Raw genomic sequence first — 25,891 nt, forward strand, 5'->3', positions numbered from 1 at the left:
GTAGAACCTGTACTAGGTGTTTATGAATTATTATTTCTAAAATAGAATTTATAGCATATACAATATAGACAAGCAATATATATTATTATGATTTTTTAAGTTACAACGAAAGTGGTGAAGGCTGATGAATTCAAGATGCATCGACCAATCACTTTGCGAGATTTTTTTATAGAAAATATCACCCGTAGGGAAGATCCCTTAAGGTCGTTCTCTTCGAAATACTATCTACGAAATGTACAAACTTTTTACAGTTTATTTAGGAATTATTGTTCATCTCAGTAATTTTTGGAAGGAAAGACGCTTATTAATTAGAGTTTCTCCAATGTACCATATCATTTTCGGCGATTATCCATTAACTTCACCAATTATTCAAATGTTGTTCACATGACGTTCATCGTCATCAACTCGTTGATTCGAGTTTTTGAATGACATTTTCCTCAAATTTCTGAACTCACCCGTCCTTCACCATTTTACTCTAGTCTCCCTGTCCCTCAGCATCATCAGACAGTCGTTACTCCAGTGGGAACATTCGCAACTGTAGGATGATGCTGCTGCTCTTGGGGCTGATTGTTGGTCGAGTAGTTGGACGATGTATGCGCGAGGCTCGAAGAACTCAACATAATGGAAACTTGTTCAGGCAGTGGGCAAGCGATCAAAAGTTGTTCCTCACTGCTGTAATTTCCATGCAACCACTGCGACAATTGTGTAAACATTGCAACAATATTATTTCTAATCGGCCTAAACAGAATCGATTCAGTCTCCCGATTGGCCAAGTACAACTGCATCGACTGCTGAATACTGGGTAGCTGGAATTTAATCAGTCTGATGACTTCATTCACCACTTGTGCAACTACCTGAGGATCCACTTTAGCTAGAGCACTACTTTTCTGAGCATTGCCACTCCCCGGAGAGCTCGTGACATTGGCATTGCTGTTGATGACAGAGCCAAGTGATTTATCAATTGGGTCAACAAGCAATTTCGTACAGTGCTGAATGAGGGTCTGACAGGCAGCTTTGAGTTTTGAATCCACGTGCTTCCTGGAATCTATCAAATGCTCCTTCATTCTGGGTGCACCCTCCAGTAGAAATTCTAGCAAGGCATTATTTGATAATGCAAAAACTCTGGATCTTCTCTCAAGTAATCCAAAAGCTGCGGTTTTCACTTTTGAAAAATCGAGTGAATACTCCTTCACAGTAAAATCAACCTGGAACGGTGCAATCTGCTCTCTTAGGATGAGCAAATGTTTTACTTGGAATAATAAAGCGTCCAATGTTGTCGCTCGAGTCTCAATTTTTTCCTTGGCTCTTTCGATGCTTTCGATACAAAAATTGATGGCTTCTCTGCTCAGTGATTGAAATACAGGGCGGTCTAAACATCTGTAGAGTCTTGACAGGCAGACGAGTGTTCTTCGTACTGTTGGATACCACATTCCGTGTAGATCAGCCGGAGAATTAGTGACGAGGTTAAAAGAAGAGGAGGATGGAGCTGATAATTTGTGAATGGGATCGAAGCCAACGATTGGAATGAACTTGGAAGCTTCCGATTGTTCCTGATTATTTGAAGTTATGGAGGAGACAGAGGATATCGAGGAGACGGATATCTTCTTGATTTTTGCCTGACGATTCTCTTCTCGCAGGGACTCGGCTATGTCCTCCATCATTTTTAGTTTATTTGGATAGGCGAGATCCCCGGGGGATGGATTGTATCCCAGAATATCTGACTGTAGATACAGATGTGTGCGAAAGACTAATCTCTCTTGAGCGTCGTGAAGCAGCTGGAGACAAATATTGCCGAAGCCCTCGAGAGCCTCTATGTGATTCTGCACGTGCTCCTCCAGCATTTCTACTCTCAGAATGCAACAAATCTCGGCGAGTGTTTCCAGGTGGTTGATGTGGATTATTGAAGGCCTTAGAATGTCGTACAGAGACGTACAGAGACCCTCAAGGTAGCCAGCAAGTAAGTGGGATTTCTTCTCGAAGAATTGGTAGAAAAGACGATGTTCGTCGATGGACGCGTGCAACAATAGGGAACATGCGTGACGAACGAAACTACAATGATCGCCATTGTATTTTTCTTTCACAGATTGAAGTCCCTTTTGGACACTTGCGCTTATTACTCCTCCTCGTTTCATCAAATACCTAGAAAAAAATTTAGTTCTGTTTGTCATCGATTTTTACACCCCATGGAAACTTTGTTTCTTGAATGAAACATTACATTCAAGGGTATATTGCTATTGTTTAAAATCCGGGACAATTATTACGAACTTATTTCCTAATCTTCATAGAAATATTTGGCGATAGTCCATCAGCTTTTGTAATTTTCTTATTATTCATGATTGTAAAGGACTTTTATGCGACAAACAGTCCAAAGAAATTGTGAAACCTTTTCAATTATGAAGAAAAGATAACGATTAAATGTTTTTCCTTAACTAAGCACAAATTCTATTCGAACGTTTAAGTAATTACCTCTGATGACACTCCAGCAAGAGCGTGTCATATTCCTGCCGTTTGAACGATCGTTTCTCCATAATTATAATAATAGGTTTTATTTTTGGTAAAATTCTCTGGAACCTGCCGTATAACAACGCCAGCGTCTGAGTATCAGCATCTGGAGATGTTGGATCATCCCCAGTGGATTCTGAAGTTGGTAAAGAGTTCATAATACTGTCAGTAGCTTCATCCAATATATTCATTATCCACTGGTGCATCATCCCAATGACCTTTGACTGACAGTGTCTGTACTTTACGAGATAGACTGCAGACTCCTTGAACTTATCATTTTTCTCCATGAAATCCATGTTTGTATCGATTTTATCGGTTATATCGATGAATGTATCACTTCTAACTGACAAGTTAGCGGACTCCAACTTGTCCATTATTAAGTCAGCCTCTTTGAAGTACTTAACATATCTAGCTATCTCATTTCCTATTTCGTTCAGCTTTTCCTGCTCAGATATTAATTGTTCTGTTGCTGAGTGAAGGGACATTGTCTTGTTGGAGACGATTCCATACTGTCTCGATAAGGCAGACATGTCCTCTAGAGCTTTATCAATGTCTTTGCATAAACTATTACAATCATCTTTGCGAATATTCAACTCTTCCAGGTACATGCAGTACCTTTTGTATTCTATAGATTCGTATCTAGATTCCAGGGCAGCATAGTACTGCAGGAGTTCGTGGCACGATTCTATTTTTTTGTCAATTGGAATAATAGGCTCATTATCAGTGAAATTGCCTTGGTCTTGGTTAACAACCGGTATCGACGTGTCACTATAGCTTCCCAATGTTTTGGACACTCTCTCCTCCAATGTCTCGATCCAATCTCGTTGACTGTCTGACAGAGGTGCCAGGCCATCTTCTAACTGATCCCATTTTATTAAATTCATTCTGTCACATGTGAATAATTTGCTGAACGCCTTTCGCACCTATTAAAAGCATTAATAGATTACCTCCTCAGGGGTCTACTGTGCAGACAAATTCTTTAGATACTCACGTGGCATGTAGATATTTTGATTGTCAGCAAGAGGATTTAATTGACAAATTAAAACGTATTGTGCGGAAAACATTAAAGGCAACTGCCAGGAACTTTCGACTGACAGCAAATGACATATGCACAACTCATCACCGCACTCACACGTCGACCATTCGTACAGTGTTAATAGAAGGAATACTTCTGTTACATGACAAGTTGGAGCATAAGCTGTCAGAAAAGAACATGACTTTCGCAATATTTTGGAAAATTTTATTCCTATTTTAATCTTAAAAAACCGTTCATGTCACCCCACTTTACCCTACTAAAAGTATAAACTGTTGGAAATGGGGTCCATTGTCGAGTAATAGTTGTGTCCGACTAATGTCGGAAACTACTTATGCGATGAAAATTATGAGCAATGTGGCGTTGCCACTGTTACCAACAGCGGGTCTGCCAACTCCTATACCGACAGATTTTCCAACGACGCCATCAAACACTTAGCACTTATTTTTAAATGAATACTTAGAAATCCAACATGAGAGAATAAATGACAAACTAACAAAACATTTTAAGCTAGGTACAAACGGCTATAAGCCTAGAACGATCCGATCTCCCGCTCGAATCAGAATCTTCCAGACAGATCCTATATCCTCCCCTTCTGCCAGTTCTCATGAGCTTTCTATGCCTGGAACCAAACTATACTCATTTTCGTCGCCATTGTGTATATGCTCCCTCACACTCACGTCTCCCACTCAGAAAGTATGAACAGGGAATATCGTCACTCTAGCGTAATGGACGACTAACCCCCTCTTAAATGACACTTCTCCTCCCACCCACCCCTCCTTCCTTAAAAAATATGAAAAACGTGCAGTCAGCAGAGTCAGCTTCATGAATACAGCCGAACCTCTGGATATCTGGACTTCAACCAGCAAAAAGCCAATAAACATCCATTTAACTAACTAGCTTTGCACTTCATGTTTCTTGGACTAGTGTACAAAGTGTCTGCTCTAACTGTTGGTGCCTCAATGACAATGATACAGCCAATGTTCATGTCAGTCAATGTGTGGACGTGCACACCGATTTACACGGTTGCAGGAATCCCGAATACGTCTTATTAATAACAAACACTGTAAGTGTCGGGCATTGTTCATCGTACGAAGATGTGTCCTTAAGCCATATCTGTGGGTTGATATCAAACATTCATTTGGGTGTTCAGAGCAGTGCACACAACGACAACAGAAATTATATGTGAGTTTTGGTTAAACACTAATTAATAAGGGGTGTTACTACCAATGAATGAAATTGTAAAGTGCTAACAGTTGCGAGATATTTAGATGGCGTTTGTCATTACGGAGATGACTAAATATTGAAGTATTTCGAGAATTATTTAGGTTTCTCTGAGGTTATACATGTGCTAGGAGAAATCATTTTTTTCGTTTTCATATTTTCGTCTAATCGCCATCTTTTCGTTGGAAAATTGAGTCAAGAATTCCCATCAATCGGCTATTTTGTCTTATTGATTTAGGGTGGATCTACTGATATCTAACCCTTTATTATTTTGCAATAATCCACAGATCAATTTCACGAGTCTCAGATTCCTGCAAGCCTGGACAAAATGCCGAGTAATCCACTAACAAATTTATTGGAACAGTACAACTCTGATACTGATGAGGAGGACGGTCATCAGCCGAATAAAGTATCGAAAACCAAATGTCTGGATAAAAAAGTGGATGATTTTCTGAAAGAAATCCAACACATCACACCGACTAGTAATGAATCTGTGGCTCGCAAAGATCAGGAGGGCCAGAAGAGTGGAGGGTATTGGCAGGAGTGTTTTGACGAGTCCACGGGTTACCCCTATTACTGGAACACGCAAACTAATCAAGTGACGTGGGAAATCCCGAAGGATCTGGAGGCGATAAAACAAGGAAACAATCAAGAAGTACCCCAAACATCAGGCAGATTTCAGGCCTACGAAGCACCGAGGCAGAACCCGCCAGTAAACAGATATAAATTATTGCAGGATAAAATACCAGAGGGAATGATACCAAAGGAAGTGGTGGAGAGAAGTAAGAATAGATTTAGGGAGAAGAAAAAAATTATTGTCAGTAATAAAGTACAAAATAAGAGCCGGAGTAGTTTTAAGGAAAGTAGAGAGAGTGATTCTGATGACGGGAGGATAGAAATGATCACGTCGTTTGGTAGTGATGGCAGTGAGACTGATGAGGAAGATGACACTGCTTCTAAATCCAATAATTCACCTGTAAATATTAGTTCCGAATTGAGTAATGCCGCTAGTAAAAAACAAGAAGTTAGGATTGGGCCTAGTCTCCCCCAATTTCATATCAAAGAACAGGAGAATTCAAGGGAAAATGGAGGAGAGAGGAATGATAATTCAATGGACAACAGTCATAGATGCCAGTCAAATGTGAATTTGGAGGAGCAGAGGATAAAATTTTCGTTGGTCCCAGGTTATGCTGATGATTCTGACAATGATGATGAGTCTATGATGGAGAAAAGCCGCAAAACTTTATTCCCCATCAATGATTTTGATGATAAAAATTCAGATATTGTTAAGAAGTTGGTAGACCATAGATCACCTGACTCGAGTGATTCAAATTGTCCCAGTAATGATAAGAAGTCTGGGAAGAGTGAGGAGACTGTGAAGACCAATATGTTTCTGGAGACCTCTGAGACACCTACAAAAGCATTCCAGAGAAAACGACGAATTGGATTTGACGTGAGACCGAAAAATGAAGTGAAAGCTGTTCAGATTGAGCCGAATAATGATGGTGATGAGCAATCCGAGTTGATCAGGGGGAATGACGAGAGACTTGGTTTTGGGTTCTCCAAGAGTCCGTCGGCTGTTGATGCCACTGACGACAATATCAACACTAGTGATTCAAATAAGAAGTCTATGGAAACAGAGAAGAATGAGAGTATTTCCTTTGTCCGGGGGGAAACGTTGAATTTACCACCAGTTGTCAATGAAAAAACCGAGACAGAGAAGATTGAGACAAAACAAGAGATTGAAAATATTCTGGAGAAACTGAAATTCCTGTCGGAGGGATTTCAAAGTGCGTCGGCGGTGCAGATTATGACTATTCAGCTTCAGGTAATTTGAACATCATGTTTGAAAGTGCATATTAATAAATGTAGCCAGTAGCCACCATTGAATTGAACCGCTTTACCAATTGTCTACTGCACGCTTCACACATCCATCCAATTTCCAAACATTTTAGACACTTTTGACTGCGTGGGAAGCTGGTGACCTGAAGGACCGTTACCTCGACAACTGGCTGAGTGGAACGAGCCGTGAGCTATGTCGTTTAGAAAAAGCAGCAGCCCCTTCAGGATGGAACTGTCAGTGGGATAGGTATGGTCATTCAAAAATGCCACAAGTTAAAATTCAATCTAGTTCTATTATTCACATTTCTTTGATCTCATATAATTTATATACACATCATGTAATCAACATGATGAAGCAACTTGAAGACTCACTGATCGTGTTGATGATAATAAAAACCAAAAAAAAACTCATTCAATTTTATGTAAAACAATGTCTCAAGCAAAACCAGTGATTTTTATAATATACATTTTAATGTGATTTTTCAGAATGTACGTATTATACTATTAACATCTGCATAATTTTTCGTGATTTACGCTTTGTCTTGCTGTTGTAGGTCCTCAGAGAGCGAGTATTATTTCAGTGGATGGTGTACCGGAATGTATGATAGTATGGGCGATCATTGATTTAATGTTTTGACCCTTTTACGATTATTTATTGGGTGCCAATTCATTTGACAGAATGTCAATCATTATCAATTATATCGATCGATGTTCGAAAAAAAAAATAGAACTATCTATTTACATATGTTGGGCGTCTGTCTACGACATTTTTGTCATCCCTTTGGTCACCACGAACATCAGACTTTCAGGAATGCATTGCACTCCGTATTTTCTTGTTGGTCACCTTTTTTCAATTTCACTCATATCTGTGATTGGAGAATCTGAATGATACTTTTTTGTTTCATTGATTTTACCAATCCAGAGAAGCAGGTAGGGATCCTAGTGTACATATAATTATACATGAGAATAATAAAGACCAAATTCCGCGGAAATATGTATTTTACAATAACAAAGAAGTACACTTGTTTATATGGCATTCTCATTATTTTGCGTTTGGAATCTGGGGGTTGTTTCTAGGTCTCATAAACGGTACTATTATCAAAACGAAAGCACCGGTGAAACGAGATGGAATTATCCGGATGTTATTGGAGGAGCCGAAGAGATGGAACTGTGCACTACACCTCCACCAACCGATAATGATGTTGAAGAGATGGAGGAGGATAAAAATGGAATGAATAATGGGATTGATGCGTCGAGAGTGGAGGGAGCCAAGGGAGATGCCAATTCGCCGACGAATGAGGCGAAACCACCAGGTTTGCTATTGATTTTTGTTCGAAAAAAAATAACGAGTAGTTGCAATTGTACTTGGAGCGCTGCGTTTAGATTTGTATTGATTTTCATTGACAACTCATTGATTTGGAGGTGTGCGGAAACGGTGCGGAGCATGAAGATGCTGTCCAAACTAATATCTTTCTGATATTCAACATGCTATCAATGTTTTTACAGAAATCAATGATGCGCCCAAGGAAATGATTCCTCCACCGCCACCACAAATTTCTAGTCCAAGTCCACCACCACCGCCGCGGATCAATGCGGAGGATCTGAAGAGGGGAAAGAACTCGCAAAAAAATGGTGAAGATGAAAAACAAATTGCTGGTAAATGAAAACGATATTTATATTTTCTAACATCTTCTATAAATTCGGTTTTCATTGACAGATGATAAGTCTTCCTTGTCCGAAACATCTGAGGTTTCGTTGGTAGTTCCACCGTTAGTGGGATCAGAACCCCTCCCACCTGGAGTTGACTCACCGGAGATATCCTTCTCGATAGGAGGACCTCATCCATCGATCGAGCCCACTGTTATTTTTGCTGCTACTCCACAGTCGACGAATCCTCCGTCCATGTACGCAGCAGCAACAATACAGGATCCAACAAGTGTTTCTATCATTGGACATCATCATCCGGCATTACTACAGAGCCAACTGGTTCATTATCCAGCGTATCATCAACACTTGCATAATGTAAGTTACCATTCTTTGCTTGAGAAAAATCACAAGAAAAAATTTGCAGCTCAAACAATAAATACGAGGAAATTTGTAAATATGTTACTGAGTGAATTTTTTCTTCATTATGTTTCAGCAAGCCATTCTTGCGGCGGCCAACAGACTCACCGGCCAGGACACTGTCCAGTTCGTCCTAGATTTTCCCAGAATCTACACAAATACTCAAGTAATAGCAAAACCACCGATTACGACGAATAAGGAGTCGCTTGGGTCGGCACTGAATTCATTCTACAGTGACCTTGCTTCATTAGAGAGACCTGTGGATGAGCATCAGGCAATTCCATCTCCACAGTTAATTCCTGTTGAACCACAGCCTGTACCAACGACGACCCCACAACTGACGGAAAAATTATCAGTGGTGGCTGATACTTACAAAGAGAAAAGAAAGAAGAAGGTTTGTTCACCAAAATTTTGTGTAAAAAATATCTGGAATTTTGTCTAATATTCGTCGGGAGATCCTTTTCATTAATTTTGGATGGATTTCTGTTTCAGGTGAAAAATGTTGTCAGCAAAAAACAAAAGCAAGTGTCTTCAATGGTTGCAAAGTGGCAAAAGGCTCAAAACTACGAGGAATCCAATTGATACAAAGAAATACCAGTTCTGCTAAACTTCTACTCATACGTCAAATACAATATTATTTTGTAACTCCCTATACTTGATTTGTTTGTTGACATTAACAACTATGTAAAAATGAGAATAGAGATATAAATAAGAAGATTTTCTCATGTAGAAACAGGAAGAAACATAAAGGAAAAAGAATAATAATATTTTTCATTGGAAATATGTAGTTTTTATTTAATAGCAAAGAGTTTTACATGTTACGCCACAAGAGCACTTGCTGTGGAGCTCTCGTATTTCCAGGTTGGTGGAAGTGATCCCTTGGATTTGTAGTAACGAGCGAGCCTGTGGATACGCGACTCAACAAGAATAAGACGGAATTTGCTGTCCTTATCCTTGCGATTCCTCTCCAAGTGCTTGCGAATAGCAACAGCTTTCTTGATGAGGTAGTAGAGATCCTCAGGTAGATCAGGGGCTAGACCCATGCTCTTCACAATCCGAAGAATTTTGTTTCCAGTGCGGAAACGAACTTGCGCGACTCCATGTGAATCTCGAAGGATAACACCTTCATTGGGATTGAAAATGATAGTTATTAGAAATTCTGCGAACTGGTTAAATGATGCCAATCATTGTGATAACTGAAGAATAGATATTCAACCGTACAAATAATATGTTTAGAATCAGAATATATTTATGCATATACCTAACTTGATCCGAATCGATTGAAAAAAAAAAGAGTGCCCCAGAAATTTAAACAATTTCAATGATTTATTAATAAACAACAAATGTTTAAAAAATATTTCTGTCCAAAAGAGGCATCAATTTATAAAAGATGGTTGAATATGCTTGATTCATTATGAAGCATCTGCATCAAGCAGGTTACACTATTAATGGAATTTTCATGTCCTGAGAATGATTTCGACAATAATGAGAAATGGACCTATGAATTTAGGAATTTCATGTTGTCAGATACCTATAACAAACTGCACGAATAATTCAGACAAGTTTGCCTCAAACGCTGACAGAATGATTACTTTAGCAAGAGCATTTTTCCTTAATGAGTTTCATCTCAGGAAAGTTAAACTGATGATTAACCTTCCCGCAGAACTCTTGCCTCAATTGAAACAATTCTTACTCCGTCGAAGTTATTAGAAGGAAAATTAAAATCACATATGAACAACTAGTAACGTGTAAGAAGGTGGTAAAGCAAACAAAAGGAGAATGCCGCCAAGATTATTTTGGAAATATCCCTGAAACTAGTGAGATAACAGGAAATAGTCAAGAGACATTTTTGTCTTACATACTAGGGTTATGTCGTAAATTTTTTGAAGCCTCTCCACTTCCGACATATTTCCAAAATATTTCATATCACATCTCAGTCCATTCAATCATGAATAAGTGTTGCAAACGGAATAATTACCAATTTGTGAGGGAGTGTGGCCTTTTTTAGCAAGTTTGTAAATGAGGTCTTTGCAATCCTCAGGCGTGAGCTTCAGCCATGTCGGTACACTTCGTCTATATGGTAATGCAGACTGGGAGATACCCTTTCTGGAAAAGCCAAAGACATATCATCGATTATAAAACAATTCACAACAGCTTTAACTCGTAAATTCCTTCTTTCCCAAGTCCTAAACAATGGCTTCGAAGAATAAATTGTCCCCAAAATTCAACCACTTCGAATAAACCTCGCTTGACAATGGCCGGAACACATGGTCACGATGTCCCATGCCCCGAAAATCCCTTATCCCTCTCATCATATGTGATTATCCCGTTTTCTATGATTCCATTACTCAAAAAAAAAATGGGACATTTCAATAAACCATTCGTGACCTTTAAAAAACCCTTGCAAACTTATATTTATATGATTTTACATACCCAGGAGCGTGCATGCGACCCATGATGGCGGCTGTATCGTAGACAAAAAGGCCTGTGTTCACCGGATCATGAACTATGCGAACAGTTGTCTAAACCTAGTGTCACCATCTCCCGTCTTTTTACGGATTTACTCAGCAACTCACTTCCAGCTCCCTCTTGCTTGGCGGGCTTCCGCCCTGTTCTCCATTGCCGCCACTTTTCTGCACCGTTTTGTAATAAACACGTGAATTACTCGTTCTCTTAAAAGTGAGATTAAATAACGATATCCGCCGAGGAATTCAGGGAATAATTTCCAGCAAAGACTATAAATCCTTAAAATAGTATAGACAACTCCCAATCATTCACTGGAAAATTCCATTTTAATTCTAAAAAAATTGTTGTGGTTCTTTTTTCAGCTAAAACTAAAATACATTAAAAAAATTAGTAGATTGTTCCACCAACTGTTTTTTTTCAGCGATTTTTTCGTAAATTAGAGCAAAAGCCATAATCCTTCTCAGATAGGCTGACCAAATTTTCAATTCAGATTTATATTTTTTCCCCACGTGGCGGAAGTATGACTCTTCCCTCAAATTTTAAAAAATGTAGTAAATAACCCAACCACCAAACAGCATTTTATTTCCCTCCACATTTCCCATCGACAAGCAAACCTCTCTACAAACTGCCTACCCAATGCCTCAGCGTGCTGTGAATTAAAATGGCTACTATGTATCGGCCATGATGGCGTTCAAGCACAGGGATAGTCTAACGCAAACATGTACTCTCAGTGAAATAAAACAATTGTACCAAGTGCATGAGTGTTAAGGGTGCATCAATAATGATAATCATTGACCAACGATGAGACCTTGATAAATACCACCGTGGTGGGTGTTGTGGGGCCTTTTGTGGGACCCCGATACGAGCCCCACGTTGAATAAGAAAAAATAAAAAGAAACACAAGACGGTGGATCCAGTGAAGCTGAGAGAGAGGTAGTGAGGGAGAGAGGGCACTGAAGTGAGACAGATATACACGATATACACGAATTTGCAGTGAGTGTGATAGTGACATTCACTACATACAAGTACGCCCAGAGTCTCTTGGCAGTCGTGCATACACAATACACATAATACATAGTACATAGGTTGTACATATATACAATGTCCATGCATACATGTGAACACTGAAATACATGGATGAGCAGTGATTATGTACACGGTGTCCATGCATATACGTACGTACATGTGTAATATATATTTATGTGTACATAATTCAAAATTTTATGAAAAATATACACAATTGTTGTAGAGTGGCTTGATGCTCGGGCAAGTGCAGACACATTCCCAGAGAACTCTGTATTATTATTTTTTTTCTTTCATTCGTAAATAGGAGTGATTGTGCGGTTATTTTTTTTTCGTCCCTCGTACGGTGATCGAACACATGGAACATTTGTAAATTAACATCAGTGATTTTTTCACTTCTGCTCTAGGGGAGGGGACAACATTCGCGGGTGTCTTGTGGACATCCTCCTGACTCGCGAGACAGTGATTTTGAGGTTATGTGACACTTTTTTTAATGGAGAATGTGGTTATTCAGTGAGATATTGATTCGAGAGATGTTGAAGTGATTATTGGGAACATCTGTGATTCCATGGGGTTGGGAAGTGTTTTTTGAAGGTTTTTTTATTGTTAGAAGTGAGGATGAGCAAACTGTCATTCAGGGCTAGGGCCCTGGACGCCTCGAAGCCTATGCCTATTTATATGGCTGAGGAGCTACCTGATCTACCGGATTACTCAGCAATTAACAGAGCTGTTCCACAGATGCCTAGTGGCATGACCAAGGAGGAAGAATGCGTGAGTTTTGAGGGTTTTTCCCCCGGGTAGACAGGATTGGAATCAGACATGCTAGCATGTTTTTACAATCATCCGCCATTTTGGAATTGTGCACGATCTGGAGGGATTTGTAAACAAGAGGGAGATGGAGGTTTCAGGGGTTTTTGGGGATACTGGATTTTCGTGGCGGGCACTCGTATCAGGGTTGTTCCTCAATTTGGGTAGGTTTTTTGGGGTCCTTTGGTGATGAGACTGACGATGTTGATTGGGTCGACTTCAGTTGGGGACGTATACACTGCAAGAATCAATCTCATCAAGAGAATTTGCTTCGGATGCAGCATCATTTGGTTGTTAACTGTTAAAAGCAAATGATTTTGTATCAGAATGTGAGATTAGGAATCCACAAACACTTTTAAAACTTCTATTTGATACTTCAAGAAGTATTGTTCAAAATCTTTATGTAGTTTACATTGTCAGGAAGAAAAGAATGTTCTTTTCGCACATAACAGGCTTAATTTTCTGTCGATTTAATTTTATTATTATCGGTATTAGAGCATTATTTATTGACAAATTATCGATATTATTATTTATCGAGGAAGTTATTGAAGATTTCAACATGAAAATGCTAATAATGATATTGCCTTTCGCAAAATGAAAAAACAGCGAAAATTTCTTTAATGACGATGTTAGTCTGGAATTGGTTGACTGAGATGAATCACGGAGAGCGATGCGGGGAATGTTGACATTGCTGGAGCATATCGCTGGAGCTTTAGTAATTGTTTACGTTGGAGATATGAATTAATACCTCCACGTTTTCTCTCCTCATTTTACTGATGTGTTTGCCTGAAAAATCATGCTTCAATGCACGTTCCAGGCAAACCTCCAGGACGTGATGAATTAATTGCTTCCGAGATGAATCTGGAATTAGCAGTTGAATTCAGGAATCATCTGTATTACCAGTAAAATTCATAAAATCCTACGTATCTGCGTGCAAATATTTTTCGATCGCAATAACTACTGTTGGGTGGGAAGGGACAATAATGTATTGAAGAAAAAAATTTTTTTTCATTCTGTTAATCGAGGTGGGACGAAAAAAGAATTTAGAAATTAATCGTTTGTCGCACAATAGCAAGGAATTAATTGAATACCTGCTAACTACAGGAGCATCACCTCCAACGGGCAATATGCGCGGGACTAATAATCCCCACTCCAGAGGTCACCGACTTGACGGATGTGGAGGCATACGACAAGATTTACCCGGCTGATTACAAATTACCTCGGCAGTTGATTCACATGCAGCGTAAGTGAACATCAGTTGAAATCGATATGGGAAACTGTTAAACCGTGAAATTCAAGGAAAAATATTCCATTATCTTCGATGGTTTTGGAGGGAAAATGCAAAAAAGCACTCAAGCGATGTAGATTTTTTCTGATATTGTTGAATTTTACAATGAATCGATTATGAAGCTCCGAATTGTCAATTTGATAAGAAAGTTGACGATTGGATGACTCATAATGTTTTCTTTTCCTTGTGACACGAGTGGAATGAAACAATGAGTGAATCTTTCCAAATGTTGAACAAAAATATGAAGCGATGACGGGAGGAAGATTTTTTTTTCAATGTTATGTTAACTAATATGGACGATCAATATTCTGTTGCAAAACTGAGCTTCTTCCCTTTGCCAAACAGTGAATACGGCAATAGTGCCGAAGTACTAAACACGAGATGAGATACCTCATCTCCAACTTTTCTTTATGATACATATGTGAAAATCAAAAAGCAATGCAAGAATTTTTATAAACATTTTTTTTAGAATTCATTCACCCTTAGAGGGAAAGTAATTATGCCTTTAAAAATAAAGCTCGAGATAAGTTAACTTACCTCGCTCTATCATTTCACTACAGCATAATAATTGGATATTTTCAAAGATATGAAAACAATATAGAAACGGAGACAATCAACGGATATTTACAAACTGAATAAAAAAACACGACGTTTTGTAGCGTTCGCAATGGAACAAGATATTCCAGACTACGACATGGACTCGGAGGATGAAAGATGGGTGGGAGTCCAGAGTAGAAAGATGGATCTCACACCACTGCAATTCGAGGAGATGATGGACAGATTGGAGAAGAGCTCTGGCCAGAATGTTGTCACTCTCAATGAGGCAAAGGCGTTACTGAAGGAGGATGATGATCTGATAATTGCTGTATTCGATTATTGGCTAAATAAACGTCTCAAAACGGTAAATTCACAATTTGTTTCGAATAAACGACGCACAATAAGTCCCATTATCTTCTAATCTCATGATGGATTTTTTTTTCTGTTCGCTTCAGCAACATCCCCTCCTACTGACGGTAAAGACTGATCATCGTTTGGGGTCAGCTGCCAATAATCCTTATCTAGCGTTCAGGCGGATCACCGAGAAAATGCAAACGAGGAAAAATCGCAAAAACGACGAGACAAGCTATGAAAAAATGCTCAAACTACGAAGGGATCTCAGTAGAGCAGTCACTCTTCTCGAATTGGTCAAGAGACGAGAAAAAACGAAACGTGAACATTTACATTTGACTATTGAAGTCTATGAGAAGAGGTAAGTGTATTGATATTCATCAAAGACATTATTTTTTCATTACTCGTTGACTTTTTTACTGCATTTTACTGCCTTTTTTTACATTTGAAAGCGCCGTTGTATGGGTTATTTGTTAGTTAAAGGGGTGAATCCATTTTTCAGAAACATATGAGATACATTTTTGATTATTTGAAGATTGAGAATTCATGTCTGTACGATTTGTAGGTACCAAGCGGAAGATTTCAATGGCCAAATACTATCTGACGTGTCGGCATTGAAGACGACTAGACCTGCATTCGCACCTCTATTTACTAATCAATTCGGCGTACACCAGAATTGGGCGAACAAACTTTCGAACAAGGTAAGTCACATCAGGGCATGGGCATTTATGAATTTACTGACCTGAGAAATAAATTCTGTTTGTCTATTGGTCAGTTTACAATGAATATCGCGAATCTAAGGCGAATAGTTGAATTTTTGTAGAAAATATTAAGAGCTTACGAATAATTGAATATCTTGTTTAAATGTCTCTGTCGCTCTTTTCTCACTGTACACAATTTTGATATTCTAATAATACATTCATTTTCAGGAGGATGGATTACCTCGTAAGGAGAAACGACAGTATAAGAAGAGAAAACACAAAGTCGATGGTAGAGCTGGTGGTATCGATGAAAGTGGTGTACGAATTGGTTCAGGTACTGGTAGCAGTAGGAGTACGAAGACCAGTGTGATTGGTAGTGGGCTGGACCCGCTGGCTAGCTCGGATGAGGACAGCCCCTTTCCGCACACACAAATGTCAATGTCGTCGGATCGCGATGAGGAGGATAATACCGAGGATGGTCTTTTTGCCTTCCGACGAAATCGATATTCCACTTATCTTCCAGTAAGATGCATTCCACATGTGCCGGTTTTTTTTTCATCGTATACGAAGAGAAAAAAAATTCTTTTTCAGCGAAGTGGTAAAACGAGGCAGGTTAACGTATTGGCAATGTTTGTCGTTGGTGAATATCTAAACAAATAGAGGAAATGACGAAAGTTTCCTCATTACTTTTTTGTTGAGAAAACAGTCTATGAAGATATTTCCATTGGTTCTAAATTTTGAGATATTCATAAACAACGAAGGCTGGACATGAGTTAGGTGTCTTCGTTTTACCACACCACTACAGAATTGTGCCAATTATGTTTGTTCCGGACAAGGAAATCTGAAATTTATGATCTATGATCGAATGTCCGAACTGTCGAGTCGATAATTTACTTTCAATTCTTGTCAAAAAAATAGTTGATTGGAAAAAGTTTATTTTTTTTTTCTTCAATGTAATAATGCCGTTATCTTTTTTGATCTGGAAAACGGCCATGTAAATTATCGACTCTAAGTGAGAATAATAATTTATCTGTATTGCTATATTTTTCTTAACAGCCTGTATCAAATGGCTACGGCAATTGGCCCTGGTGTGAGAAAACCGAGGGGGGTGCAGCTAATAAAAAATACAGATTTGCACTCACCAGCATTAGTAAACCTAGTCCGAGGTGTATAGGCCTTGCGAGGCGGAGGCTAGGTCGTGGAGGAAGGTAATTTATCCATTTCACGTAATTAATTTTAATTATTCAATTATTACTTATGTAGTTGTAATTTTTTTCAACATAAGGGCACCGCATTTCAAGAGAAAAAAATCTCTTTATGCATTTACTTCGCAATGAATTGAACAGATGATTTTAGAAAAAAAATAGAAAAAAGGAAAATACAAATACTAGGGGTCCAGTTTGGTAGAAAGATAACTATAAGTTCTGAAAAAAACATTTAGTGATTAAACAATTTTTCATTTTAATGATTTCATTGTATTTCTTTTTAACGCCAATAGGAATTCACAAGGATGTGCAAATTGAGGACTGCATAATGATAAATGGATTTTGGCAAATTAACAAATTTTTTAAATTATTTCAGAGTTATTCTAGATCGCTACTCCAACAGTATGGATGACATATGGTCATCGTTAGATTTTACAATTCACGAGTCACAGAACGACGTATCAGTAGATCCTATGGCGACGGCAGCCGGTACAACAACTATTAAAAAGGAACCGTATGTATCAATGCTCTCATGCACTGGTAGACCAGTGATTGGGTTTTTTTTTAGAAAAAAAAATTGCGAAATTGTTTTTCCCATTTGAAATGAAATTGAAATTCGGAGTGAATAATATTCTTCTAGTTCGGATGACGGGTGATGGTCGAATCTATCTAAAAAACTTGTAGCTCATTAATATTATTTATTTAATTCACTCATCGTAAAGTTCATGTTGCATCGACTAATTAAGTGAACGATCCTTGTCACGATGGGCTTCATAACAGTAATTCAATATTTACTAGAACAGTAATACAAGAAAAATTTGAAAATAATGAAAATTGCCATTGCAGATTGCACTTTCGACCAAAAACCCCAGAATGTGATTACCAAGCTTCAGATGCACTCCAAAGTTCCTCACCAGTGGCAAACAATAGCAGCAGTACCGAAGAATCCGACAATGATTTGGAGCCAGATCCACGCACAAACCATCAAGTTTATCAATTCCCCCAGGAAGCCACATCCATATGCGTCGACTTTGAACCAGACAGGCCAGGTGATGACTCTCCATTCACAACTGAATTCAATGTATCGGATTATTTTGCTGTCGATACACTGTCGGAATTTGATCTTGGCCTGTCATCATCCATAAATGACGAGCAGTATCAATTTGGCAGTTCGCGCTTCAATGTGATACAATTGACAGACAATTCTATATCATACCGTGGTAATCAGTGCAGTGTTAGTAGTGCATCTGTAAATACAAATGTCCCCATAGTGACAACAAATTCTACACCATCATTGTCGTTATTATCATCGTCAGTATCATCAGCAACATCGTCATCCATCACTACCTCAATTGCCAATCCTTCCACATCGACAGTTATATCGCCAGTCATAAATAGTACACATCAGCATCAATTTGTTGACAATGGTAATTATCAACAATATAAAAATCAACAGAGACAGTCTTTATCGCGCAGTGGTAATTCATCGATATTGAGTAAATCAGTGGTTACTGGTGGTGGTAGACATAGTGCTAATGTTGATTTAACTGGTATAACGAACTTTGGAAATGGACATCAGAATGGTCCGTCCAGTCATTTGCATGGTACTAGTGTTGTACTGCAGAATAGTGGTGGTTATAGTGGACATAGTCAGGGGGCATTGTTGTTACCCCAGAAACATCCAACAACTGGACTGTTACCGGGTTTCATAGCACCCAACAAATTGGCCAGTCTTGCTAGGCAACAGCAGCATCAGGTACAGCAGACTGGAAATATTCAAGGACAACAGTTGACGATGTCTAAGGACATTACGCTTAATAGTAATAATAGGTAAATATGGAAATACTGTTTTTGGTTTCATTAATTTTTCTTGAAAATAGAATAGAGAAGGATTTGGGATTTTTTCATTAAAATAAAAAATCAGTACTTTGTAAAAAAAAATATTAGAGTCTATGTATATTATCTTTACTTCCCACTTTTTCTATGAATTTTAACTGTCGAGAAAATTGTAAATTGATAATTTTAATAGTCAATGCGTTCCTCCATTTTAATTGTTATCAAATTTAATGATAGTTGTGATGTATTTACAAAGATATCCAGTGGTTCCGCGCAAAAATTCTCATTCCCAAACTCAATACGAATAAATAAATAAATAAAATAAATGAATCCCTTATTAATACTTTTCAGTGAAGGAATGGATATGGAGGTAGACGGTGTTGAAGGATCATCATGTGATACAAATTCACAACAGCAGCAACTAGTGCGAACTAATAAGACAAACTCACTGGCAATGGAAGTGACATGATGCCTGTTGTTAAAACCCCCGTCATATATTTCACGTTACAACTGGGGGCTTCGCTTAACAATTTCACAAAAATTTCAAGCAAGAGACCGGAAATATTACTTTCCAATGGCTCTTCAAAAATCTCTCATTCGTCATTTTTTTTATCTGTAAATGGAGAACTAATGTTGGATGATCATTGAGTTGACAAAGTGCGGACTACGCTTATTTTTTATTCATTATGTGTAATATCCGTTGAATGATGAAAAAAAAATTGAGCCCTCGGGGCACTCACTGATTGGATTGCAATTAATCTAGAAGAAAAAATAAACATTTAATTTCGGACTACAATTTATGGTGAATAATATTCTCCTGTTCCCGACAATGTGTTATAGTCAAATGTAGCTAAAAACTTTGTGAGTCACTAATTGACTGGACTTCCACGGGAATTCAAGAAATTAACATTAATATTGAGTAATGCGCATTGCTCAATTTTTTGGGAAAACACGGCGTATGCGGATGATACAAAAGATTTTCATTAATGATAATTAAAAGTTATCAATATACCTTCATGTACATCGATACCAGATAATTTACAAATTCGAGATTTAATTGTGGAGAAATGAAAATAAATTGTATGTGAATTCAAGTTTTTCTTTTAAGCTCAAAAGTACTCGCTCTTGGAAGTATTAACTCATTTAGTCAACACATTTCTCAGTTTTATGGTATATCACGAGTGATAAAATAGAATTGAAAAAAAAAGTAATAATAATAATGAAATATTAAAAGTCGTGACATTCGAGACGAATTGGATAATTCATTGTTAACAAAATGAGTAGAGAATTTCCATGATGACCATGTAACACTGAGTGACTCTGCAGTGAGGAAACTGTAAAAAAAACTAATGAATGGGGCTGACGATGATGATGAGAGTGAATGAATAGGTATATTCATTTGAACGATTTCAATTAAACATATAAATGAGAGAAAAACTACAAATATAAATGATAATAAGAGAAATTTTGTAAATACAAAAATAATTACGCTTACTGTATCTTTTAATTTAAGGCGATTAATTAAATCAATGTAATTAAATGTTGTTGTGGTAGGTGCGCAGTGATGTGTAAAAAAATATGACTAATTGAAGGATAGAAAGAGAATAACACGAAAGAAATTAATTGAAACAAAATCACAGGGAGAATAATAAATAAATTTGATCCTGACATTGAGAGAATGTTTTTTCCTGTGTTTTCATTGTCCTTGTCTTCACTTTTGTACATTCCAAATTTGTTTTGTTTTGTAAATTCCAAATTATTTTTTTAACCAATCATTTAACTGAAACCATAGACGACCTATCCTCATTTTATTATTAAAAAACATTCAATTTGTGGAGGTTCAGGGAATATTTTTTGATCCGCTAAATGATCAAAACGACCACTACATTTGATAAGAAAAATAATTTACTACAGGGTTATACACGACTGGCATTATTCGAAAGTTAGATAATCATAATAATATTCATTCTATTACCTGAGAAATATCCACTGAAACTTGAAACTGTCCACAATTTCATCTATCAATTACCTGTTGGTTTTTCTGTCCTCATTCAATTGAACCGCTCTTTTCAGAGTATCGTTGTAGCTTCATGGAAACCCGCCCAGATGTTATCGTCCTGGTTGCTCCGCCACAATTGGTGGATTCCCATTTCCTCCTCACACAAGTGAAACCGCAATTTTATGACTTGGACCAATAGGCGAATGCCAAATACCCAGAAAGCGAAGAATAACCATTAAAAAAATGCCCTCCCTCACTCAGGCGTCCTCCATCAGTCATGTTGTGATGCCCATATCTGCTCTCGTTATCGCTTCGACAACACCATCATCATCGAAATAACATTGGTAAAAGCGATAATGCATTAGTAAGTGTGGCGTGATCAAACGATGCGGACGTTCAGGTAATCTCCAATAAAAAAATATACATCTGTGTGCATCACCACATCAACTGCTCCAATTGTTCTCCATGAGCACACTTAGCAGACCAAGCTGATGTTCAATTGACGTAATACGGTGGACAGTGCCGACAGTCTCAACAATAAAACTTATTCGTAAAAATCAGTCGCCAGAATTGGGAGACAGTGACTTGCGCCATTCGTAATGACTTGATTGTTCATCGAGTTGGCAATTGTTTTGATGGACTTGGAGTATTGATTGGTCTATTATCTCACTAATTTAATTAAAATTCTTGGAAATCGGGGGAATCAAATTGCTCTGAATTCCGGAGAACCGAGAATTCTTCATCGTTGAAAAGTTTCAAGTGAGCAGATGTAATGGGGCATAATAGTGACATTGGTGAGATGATAAGTCTAGTTGTTAAGGCACCGGATCAACAGATTAGTGATCAAATTGTCAAGTGTCAGCTTCATTGGACTGTTGGAAGGTTAAAGGAGCATCTAGAAACCGTTTATCCTACGAATCCAGTGAGTCATTAATTTACTTGATGTTGTTGGGGTTTATCTCGTCAGATAATTGATTGTAAATATTTTTGTAGATGGGAAGGGAGAGAGATACTAGTTGATTTTATTGTTTGGGCAGCTTTGTAAATAATGTTTGAGTTATTAGTCACGATTTCGCTATATATGGAGTAATTGCTTTTTAATTTGTAGTGTTCCATTAGGATCCAGTGTTTCAAGTTCATTTAGTCGTAATTAAATGCTTAAATTGTCCTTCAATACTTACACAAAAAAATCCCTACCAATATCCTTTGAATGTATATGTGTTTTCTACACAGAAAAAGTTCTAGAAACATTTGGTATGTCACCCAGATATGGCTATCTTTGCTGACGAATAAAAATTAGCTTAATAAGACTAATGATTCCCTCAATATTATCCTTTATTATCAAGCCATTGTCATCATAAAATACTTGTGATATTATACAGAAAATTCCTTGGAATTCAGTTTGAACCTCCACTTTGTTTATAAGTCAGACATTTTTTCCACAACGAGGTCCATTCTTCAGCTATAAAAGATATTTATGAACGGTTTAAAAAGAAAAATAACATTTATTAATTGATCCCCATATCAGCGACGTGCAAAATCATTTGTTTTCCTAAGATTCTTAATTAGTTTCTTTATCAATTTCACGTTGATGATAATTTTATTGGAGCTGCCTGTGAATATTGGATTATTCGTCATTGCAGAAACGATGCGAACAGAAAGTAATATTTTCTGGTCAGCTCCTGAGGGACTCCATGGTCCTGCAGGATGTCCTTCCACAGCACTACAATCAGAATACCCCCCTGGACAACACGTACATCATTCATTTGGTGTGCACGTTGAAACCAACGACCTGCCGGCCATTGCCGAGCTGTCAGGTGACACCCAGTGCAGTTCACACACCTGATATTATGACGTCGTCGTCGACGGTACAACAGTACTATAGTCAACTCAATAGTCAACAAATGGCGTGGATGCAGCAAGCCTATGCTCATTATTTAACGCAATACATGCATCTGTGAGTGGACCATTTTATCTTGACTTATGTTAATGGGTGGAAGTGGTGGAAGATAAGATAATGACTCAAGGGAATAACTTTACAAAATAGTTTGGGAACAATTGAAGTTGAAAAGTTATACTTTCCAAATATAACAATGTCGATATTCATACCTGGGAAATTAATTGAATTAGGTGTTGTAATAAGAACCTTCATTTTCGAAACAAAATGAAAGTACAATGAAAAAATATTATAATTGGAATGTCACAGAAATGTTGAAATCCCTTATGAGACTAGTTTGAAGGTAATTGGGTGGAATTTCAGAATGACAGCCCAAGGAATTCAGCTACAGAGCACGATTCCCTACGTGCAGTCCTCAAATGCTCGCAGGTCAGAGCCAACCAATAACGCCAGTAATCAAGTCCACAATAATGCTAATCAGGACGAGGGCAATGATGATAATCATGGAGCCGAGCAAGATGGAGTCGATGCAGGCGTCAACCCAGCAAATAATAACGTTGGAGAAAATCGAGAACCTGGTCTCAATCGAGATTGGCTCGATGTCTTCGATGTACTTGCTCGTATCGTCGTCCTGTCCAGTATTGTTTACTTTTATTCATCCCCCTGGAGGTTTCTGGTAGTAACTTGCCTGGGATTCGCGATTTATCTGTACGTATTCTTGGGAGATGAATCACTTGGAGATATCAATATTTACCCTGACCCTGAGCGTTTTTAAATGAATTTTTATGATTTATAGGATCCAAAGTGGATTCTTCAGAGGCCAGCCAATATTTCCCAACGATAACGGTCGAGCTGAGAACGATAATAACGCCGATAATGAAGCGGCTCAACCAGCAGACTCGATACATCAAAGGAATCAACCCCCAGCTGCTGAAACTCCACCCCAGGAGCAGAGGGCGACAAATCCCAATGAAGACAATGGAAGGCCCGGTGCTTGGGCACTCACGTGGACTTTCTTCAGTTCATTCTTTGCATCTCTCATTCCTGAACAGCCGCCTCCTGTTCTTTAAATTACTTCGGTACCAAAACTAGTTTTTCAGCGAATTTATCTTTTTACGATCGTAACGTTTTCTCCACATGTGCAATCAATAAATTGACGGTACGTAGAGGGACTTTGGATGCAGGAAAGAGTTGATACTCTATTAAAAAACTATTGAATGAATAAAATACGTTCAAGTTGCCCGTTGTAATTAGGTAATTTCTGAGAAAGTGTTTCAATTTATTTTTGTCTATGGTTATCGATGGAAGATATTCAGGAGAAAGTGTTTTCTCTCTTGTGATATAAATAAATCATTCATCAATGTTGAGTGATTTTTATTGCATTGAAAATAAAGGGTATTCCAAAGATTTACATAAGTTTGTGATATTATTTTAATAGATTTTAAGGTTATAATCTCAAAAAGTTTGCAATCAGAAAGCTGCAGGAAATCTAACACGACTGAGTAAAGATAACTAATTCCATGAAACAAAATGATGTACGATAGACGCAAATCGTGAAACAAATGGCGGATTAATAAGAAGATAACACCGACAAAACTTCTGTATTCAGATGTCTAGAATATCAGACTTACTTGATGGTCCTGATGGCTCTCAAATGAGTCCATGGGGAATAAAGTTCATCGTAGCAACAACCATCACTTGGTCATGAAGCAAGTATGGTCGGGTATTGATAAAAATCCCCAGTATCACGCGAATTTGTTTTTCATAAGGTATGCACCACATGAGAATTCTTCTTCATTTAGATTTTCTTTCAACAAGATGAATATTTCTAAATTAACTTTGCACCAAGGTCTCTCCACAATGAAATAATTTCTCTGAATGTCAGATGAGATCGAGGTCTTCTTAAAAATCTGGCTGTTAGGCAATGTTAATGTTATTGTGCGTTATTAATTCTTATAAACATCTAGCCTCTGCAAAAAATATCCTCAGTACTCGAAGTACTTCACCACCGAACAGAACGTTCCCCTGTCCGTGGACGCTCGAACGAGTGCCAAATTCCGATTGATTATCGAGGCACTAGGTTATTTACTACTCGATTCATATAAAAAGCAGGATCAATCAGACTACATCACTGGGTACATTGCGATGGTCCACAAGGATATGGACTTGATGCGTTCGGATATGTTTGTAAGTTCTTTATCCATTTTGAGACTATTTTTTGATGAAAAATACATTGGAAAATAGTTGGTTTGAACACTCGTTCTCACCTGATTATTTTCAAGTCAATGATGAATAAACGGTTTCATCAGTGAACTCTTGAAATTTTCAAGAATTTCGGCGAAAGCCTGATTGACTACCTGGCCGCGACATTTCCTCGATCTATGACTCCGGACTGTCAAAACATTGTTTCTGGATACATTCACAACCTCTTGAATGAAATATCCCAGAAAATGGAGGCTTTGAGGGAAGATGATGTCAATGCAACTGATTTTGCCAGACAAAATGAAAAAGTAATTCGACAATTCCAATTTTTCATTAATAACATTCCTATCTCTATTCACACACTCATGATCATGAAAATCATTGAAATGGAATGGCCTGGAAGTGAATAACAGTCTTATAGAATGTTCATCTTCAGAGATCTGTTAAAGAAAGATTACGCCGCAGATCGGATTCGATCTACGGTCACCCAGTGGAGTATTGGGTAGAGAGGAAGCACCAGTGGGAGGAGCGGCTGGATTCCTGGAGGCGCCAAGCCGAGGGGGTAAATAGTGAAATTGAAGTCCCTGCACCTGAAGAGGTCCCGAAGGAAGCTACCAAGGAAGTCGCCATAGCATGCGTCGGTTCCAGTGCCGATCAGTTTCTCAAGTCCTACGGGGTCTTAGAGGCGATAAGGCAGACGGTATAAATTATCTACAACGTTCACAGGAGACGATCCCCCAGGAAATAATGCGAATTCGAAGGAAAATTGTGTTGGATGCTCTAGGGCAGTTTATCTGCAAGTCATCCCTTCACTACTGATTTATTACGATGATAGAGTACCTTTAAGTCCGTTCTATGAAACGATACCTTTTTTAGAAAAATCGAATTTTATTGCATTGGTCTACAGAACATTT

At 38.1% G+C, this 25,891-nt stretch overlaps 6 protein-coding genes and 1 long non-coding RNA gene across 9 annotated transcripts; 4 read left to right on the forward strand and 3 right to left on the reverse strand.

The window, feature by feature from the left end:
* Positions 1-13: 13 nt before the first annotated feature.
* LOC135173049 (conserved oligomeric Golgi complex subunit 3) lies at positions 14-4,126 on the reverse strand. The gene is made up of 3 exons (XM_064139637.1): positions 3,494-4,126; positions 2,467-3,425; positions 14-2,139 (listed from the first exon to the last, which is right to left on the reverse strand). The coding sequence occupies exons 2-3, from the start codon at positions 3,384-3,386 to the stop codon at positions 501-503; spliced, it is 2,559 nt and encodes an 852-aa protein (XP_063995707.1). The 5' UTR covers positions 3,387-3,425; positions 3,494-4,126; the 3' UTR covers positions 14-500.
* A 197-nt stretch (positions 4,127-4,323) lies between these two features.
* Positions 4,324-9,446, forward strand: LOC135173047 (formin-binding protein 4-like). Of its 2 annotated transcripts, none has more exons than XM_064139632.1 (8): positions 4,324-4,720; positions 5,047-6,587; positions 6,715-6,848; positions 7,679-7,914; positions 8,108-8,257; positions 8,319-8,623; positions 8,742-9,059; positions 9,158-9,446. In XM_064139632.1, the coding sequence occupies exons 2-8, from the start codon at positions 5,088-5,090 to the stop codon at positions 9,245-9,247; spliced, it is 2,733 nt and encodes a 910-aa protein (XP_063995702.1). In that variant the 5' UTR covers positions 4,324-4,720; positions 5,047-5,087; the 3' UTR covers positions 9,248-9,446. The 2 variants fall into 2 exon arrangements, with proteins under 2 accessions (XP_063995702.1, XP_063995704.1); XM_064139634.1 differs by having other exon boundaries at positions 8,108-8,233.
* On the reverse strand, positions 9,433-11,239 carry LOC135173091 (small ribosomal subunit protein uS15). Its single transcript, XM_064139720.1, has 3 exons — positions 11,099-11,239; positions 10,644-10,771; positions 9,433-9,788 (listed from the first exon to the last, which is right to left on the reverse strand). The coding sequence occupies exons 1-3, from the start codon at positions 11,119-11,121 to the stop codon at positions 9,484-9,486; spliced, it is 456 nt and encodes a 151-aa protein (XP_063995790.1). The 5' UTR covers positions 11,122-11,239; the 3' UTR covers positions 9,433-9,483.
* A 540-nt stretch (positions 11,240-11,779) lies between these two features.
* LOC135173048 (enhancer of polycomb homolog 1) lies at positions 11,780-20,558 on the forward strand. Of its 2 annotated transcripts, XM_064139636.1 has the most exons (11): positions 11,780-12,306; positions 12,381-12,925; positions 14,066-14,204; positions 14,909-15,150; positions 15,242-15,498; positions 15,703-15,838; positions 16,067-16,360; positions 16,895-17,046; positions 17,420-17,557; positions 17,890-18,873; positions 19,231-20,558. In XM_064139636.1, the coding sequence occupies exons 2-11, from the start codon at positions 12,773-12,775 to the stop codon at positions 19,346-19,348; spliced, it is 2,613 nt and encodes an 870-aa protein (XP_063995706.1). In that variant the 5' UTR covers positions 11,780-12,306; positions 12,381-12,772; the 3' UTR covers positions 19,349-20,558. The 2 variants fall into 2 exon arrangements, with proteins under 2 accessions (XP_063995706.1, XP_063995705.1); XM_064139635.1 differs by having other exon boundaries at positions 11,780-12,925.
* LOC135173098 (uncharacterized) lies at positions 13,393-14,915 on the reverse strand. Its single transcript, XR_010301230.1, has 3 exons — positions 14,787-14,915; positions 14,053-14,238; positions 13,393-13,822 (listed from the first exon to the last, which is right to left on the reverse strand). It is a non-coding gene; the product is annotated as an uncharacterized LOC135173098 (long non-coding RNA).
* Positions 20,559-21,132: 574 nt separating the features above from the next.
* On the forward strand, positions 21,133-24,191 carry LOC135173074 (homocysteine-responsive endoplasmic reticulum-resident ubiquitin-like domain member 2 protein). The gene is made up of 4 exons (XM_064139683.1): positions 21,133-21,800; positions 22,522-22,835; positions 23,139-23,483; positions 23,572-24,191. Exons 1-4 carry the CDS (start codon positions 21,651-21,653, stop codon positions 23,843-23,845), a joined length of 1,083 nt encoding a protein of 360 aa, XP_063995753.1. The 5' UTR covers positions 21,133-21,650; the 3' UTR covers positions 23,846-24,191.
* Positions 24,192-24,337: 146 nt separating this feature from the next.
* LOC135173085 (uncharacterized) lies at positions 24,338-25,725 on the forward strand. Its single transcript, XM_064139712.1, has 4 exons — positions 24,338-24,544; positions 24,743-24,962; positions 25,106-25,285; positions 25,414-25,725. Exons 1-4 carry the CDS (start codon positions 24,438-24,440, stop codon positions 25,681-25,683), a joined length of 777 nt encoding a protein of 258 aa, XP_063995782.1. The 5' UTR covers positions 24,338-24,437; the 3' UTR covers positions 25,684-25,725.
* Positions 25,726-25,891: the final 166 nt, after the last annotated feature.

This window comes from Diachasmimorpha longicaudata, chromosome 2 (genome assembly GCF_034640455.1).
Source record: "Diachasmimorpha longicaudata isolate KC_UGA_2023 chromosome 2, iyDiaLong2, whole genome shotgun sequence".
NCBI lineage: Eukaryota > Metazoa > Arthropoda > Insecta > Hymenoptera > Braconidae > Diachasmimorpha > Diachasmimorpha longicaudata.

What these genes read in the sequence shown, in the direction of transcription:
- LOC135173049 (XM_064139637.1), bottom strand. Translation starts at nt 3,386, where the DNA reads ATGAATTTAATAAAATGGGATCAGTTAGAAGATGGCCTGGCACCTCTG. An exon ending in TTGCTGGAGTGTCATCAGAG is followed by an intron (nt 2,140 to 2,466) that starts GTAATTACTTAA and finishes ATTTTTTTCTAG; the next exon opens with GTATTTGATGAAACGAGGAG.
- LOC135173091 (XM_064139720.1), bottom strand. Translation starts at nt 11,121, where the DNA reads ATGGGTCGCATGCACGCTCCTGG. An exon ending in GGTCGCATGCACGCTCCTGG is followed by an intron (nt 10,772 to 11,098) that starts GTATGTAAAATC and finishes TGGCTTTTCCAG; the next exon opens with AAAGGGTATCTCCCAGTCTG. An exon ending in CCACACTCCCTCACAAATTG is followed by an intron (nt 9,789 to 10,643) that starts GTAATTATTCCG and finishes ATCCCAATGAAG; the next exon opens with GTGTTATCCTTCGAGATTCA.
- LOC135173047 (XM_064139632.1), top strand. Translation starts at nt 5,088, where the DNA reads ATGCCGAGTAATCCACTAACAAATTTATTGGAACAGTACAACTCTGAT. An exon ending in AGATGAAAAACAAATTGCTG is followed by an intron (nt 8,258 to 8,318) that starts GTAAATGAAAAC and finishes TTTCATTGACAG; the next exon opens with ATGATAAGTCTTCCTTGTCC. An exon ending in ATCATCAACACTTGCATAAT is followed by an intron (nt 8,624 to 8,741) that starts GTAAGTTACCAT and finishes ATTATGTTTCAG; the next exon opens with CAAGCCATTCTTGCGGCGGC.
- LOC135173085 (XM_064139712.1), top strand. Translation starts at nt 24,438, where the DNA reads ATGGGGAATAAAGTTCATCGTAGCAACAACCATCACTTGGTCATGAAG. An exon ending in TGATGCGTTCGGATATGTTT is followed by an intron (nt 24,963 to 25,105) that starts GTAAGTTCTTTA and finishes GAAATTTTCAAG; the next exon opens with AATTTCGGCGAAAGCCTGAT. An exon ending in TTGCCAGACAAAATGAAAAA is followed by an intron (nt 25,286 to 25,413) that starts GTAATTCGACAA and finishes GTTCATCTTCAG; the next exon opens with AGATCTGTTAAAGAAAGATT.
- LOC135173074 (XM_064139683.1), top strand. Translation starts at nt 21,651, where the DNA reads ATGGGGCATAATAGTGACATTGGTGAGATGATAAGTCTAGTTGTTAAG. An exon ending in CCGTTTATCCTACGAATCCA is followed by an intron (nt 21,801 to 22,521) that starts GTGAGTCATTAA and finishes TCGTCATTGCAG; the next exon opens with AAACGATGCGAACAGAAAGT. An exon ending in CTGGGATTCGCGATTTATCT is followed by an intron (nt 23,484 to 23,571) that starts GTACGTATTCTT and finishes TATGATTTATAG; the next exon opens with GATCCAAAGTGGATTCTTCA.
- LOC135173048 (XM_064139635.1), top strand. Translation starts at nt 12,773, where the DNA reads ATGAGCAAACTGTCATTCAGGGCTAGGGCCCTGGACGCCTCGAAGCCT. An exon ending in GATATTCCACTTATCTTCCA is followed by an intron (nt 16,361 to 16,894) that starts GTAAGATGCATT and finishes TTTTCTTAACAG; the next exon opens with CCTGTATCAAATGGCTACGG. An exon ending in AGGCTAGGTCGTGGAGGAAG is followed by an intron (nt 17,047 to 17,419) that starts GTAATTTATCCA and finishes AAATTATTTCAG; the next exon opens with AGTTATTCTAGATCGCTACT.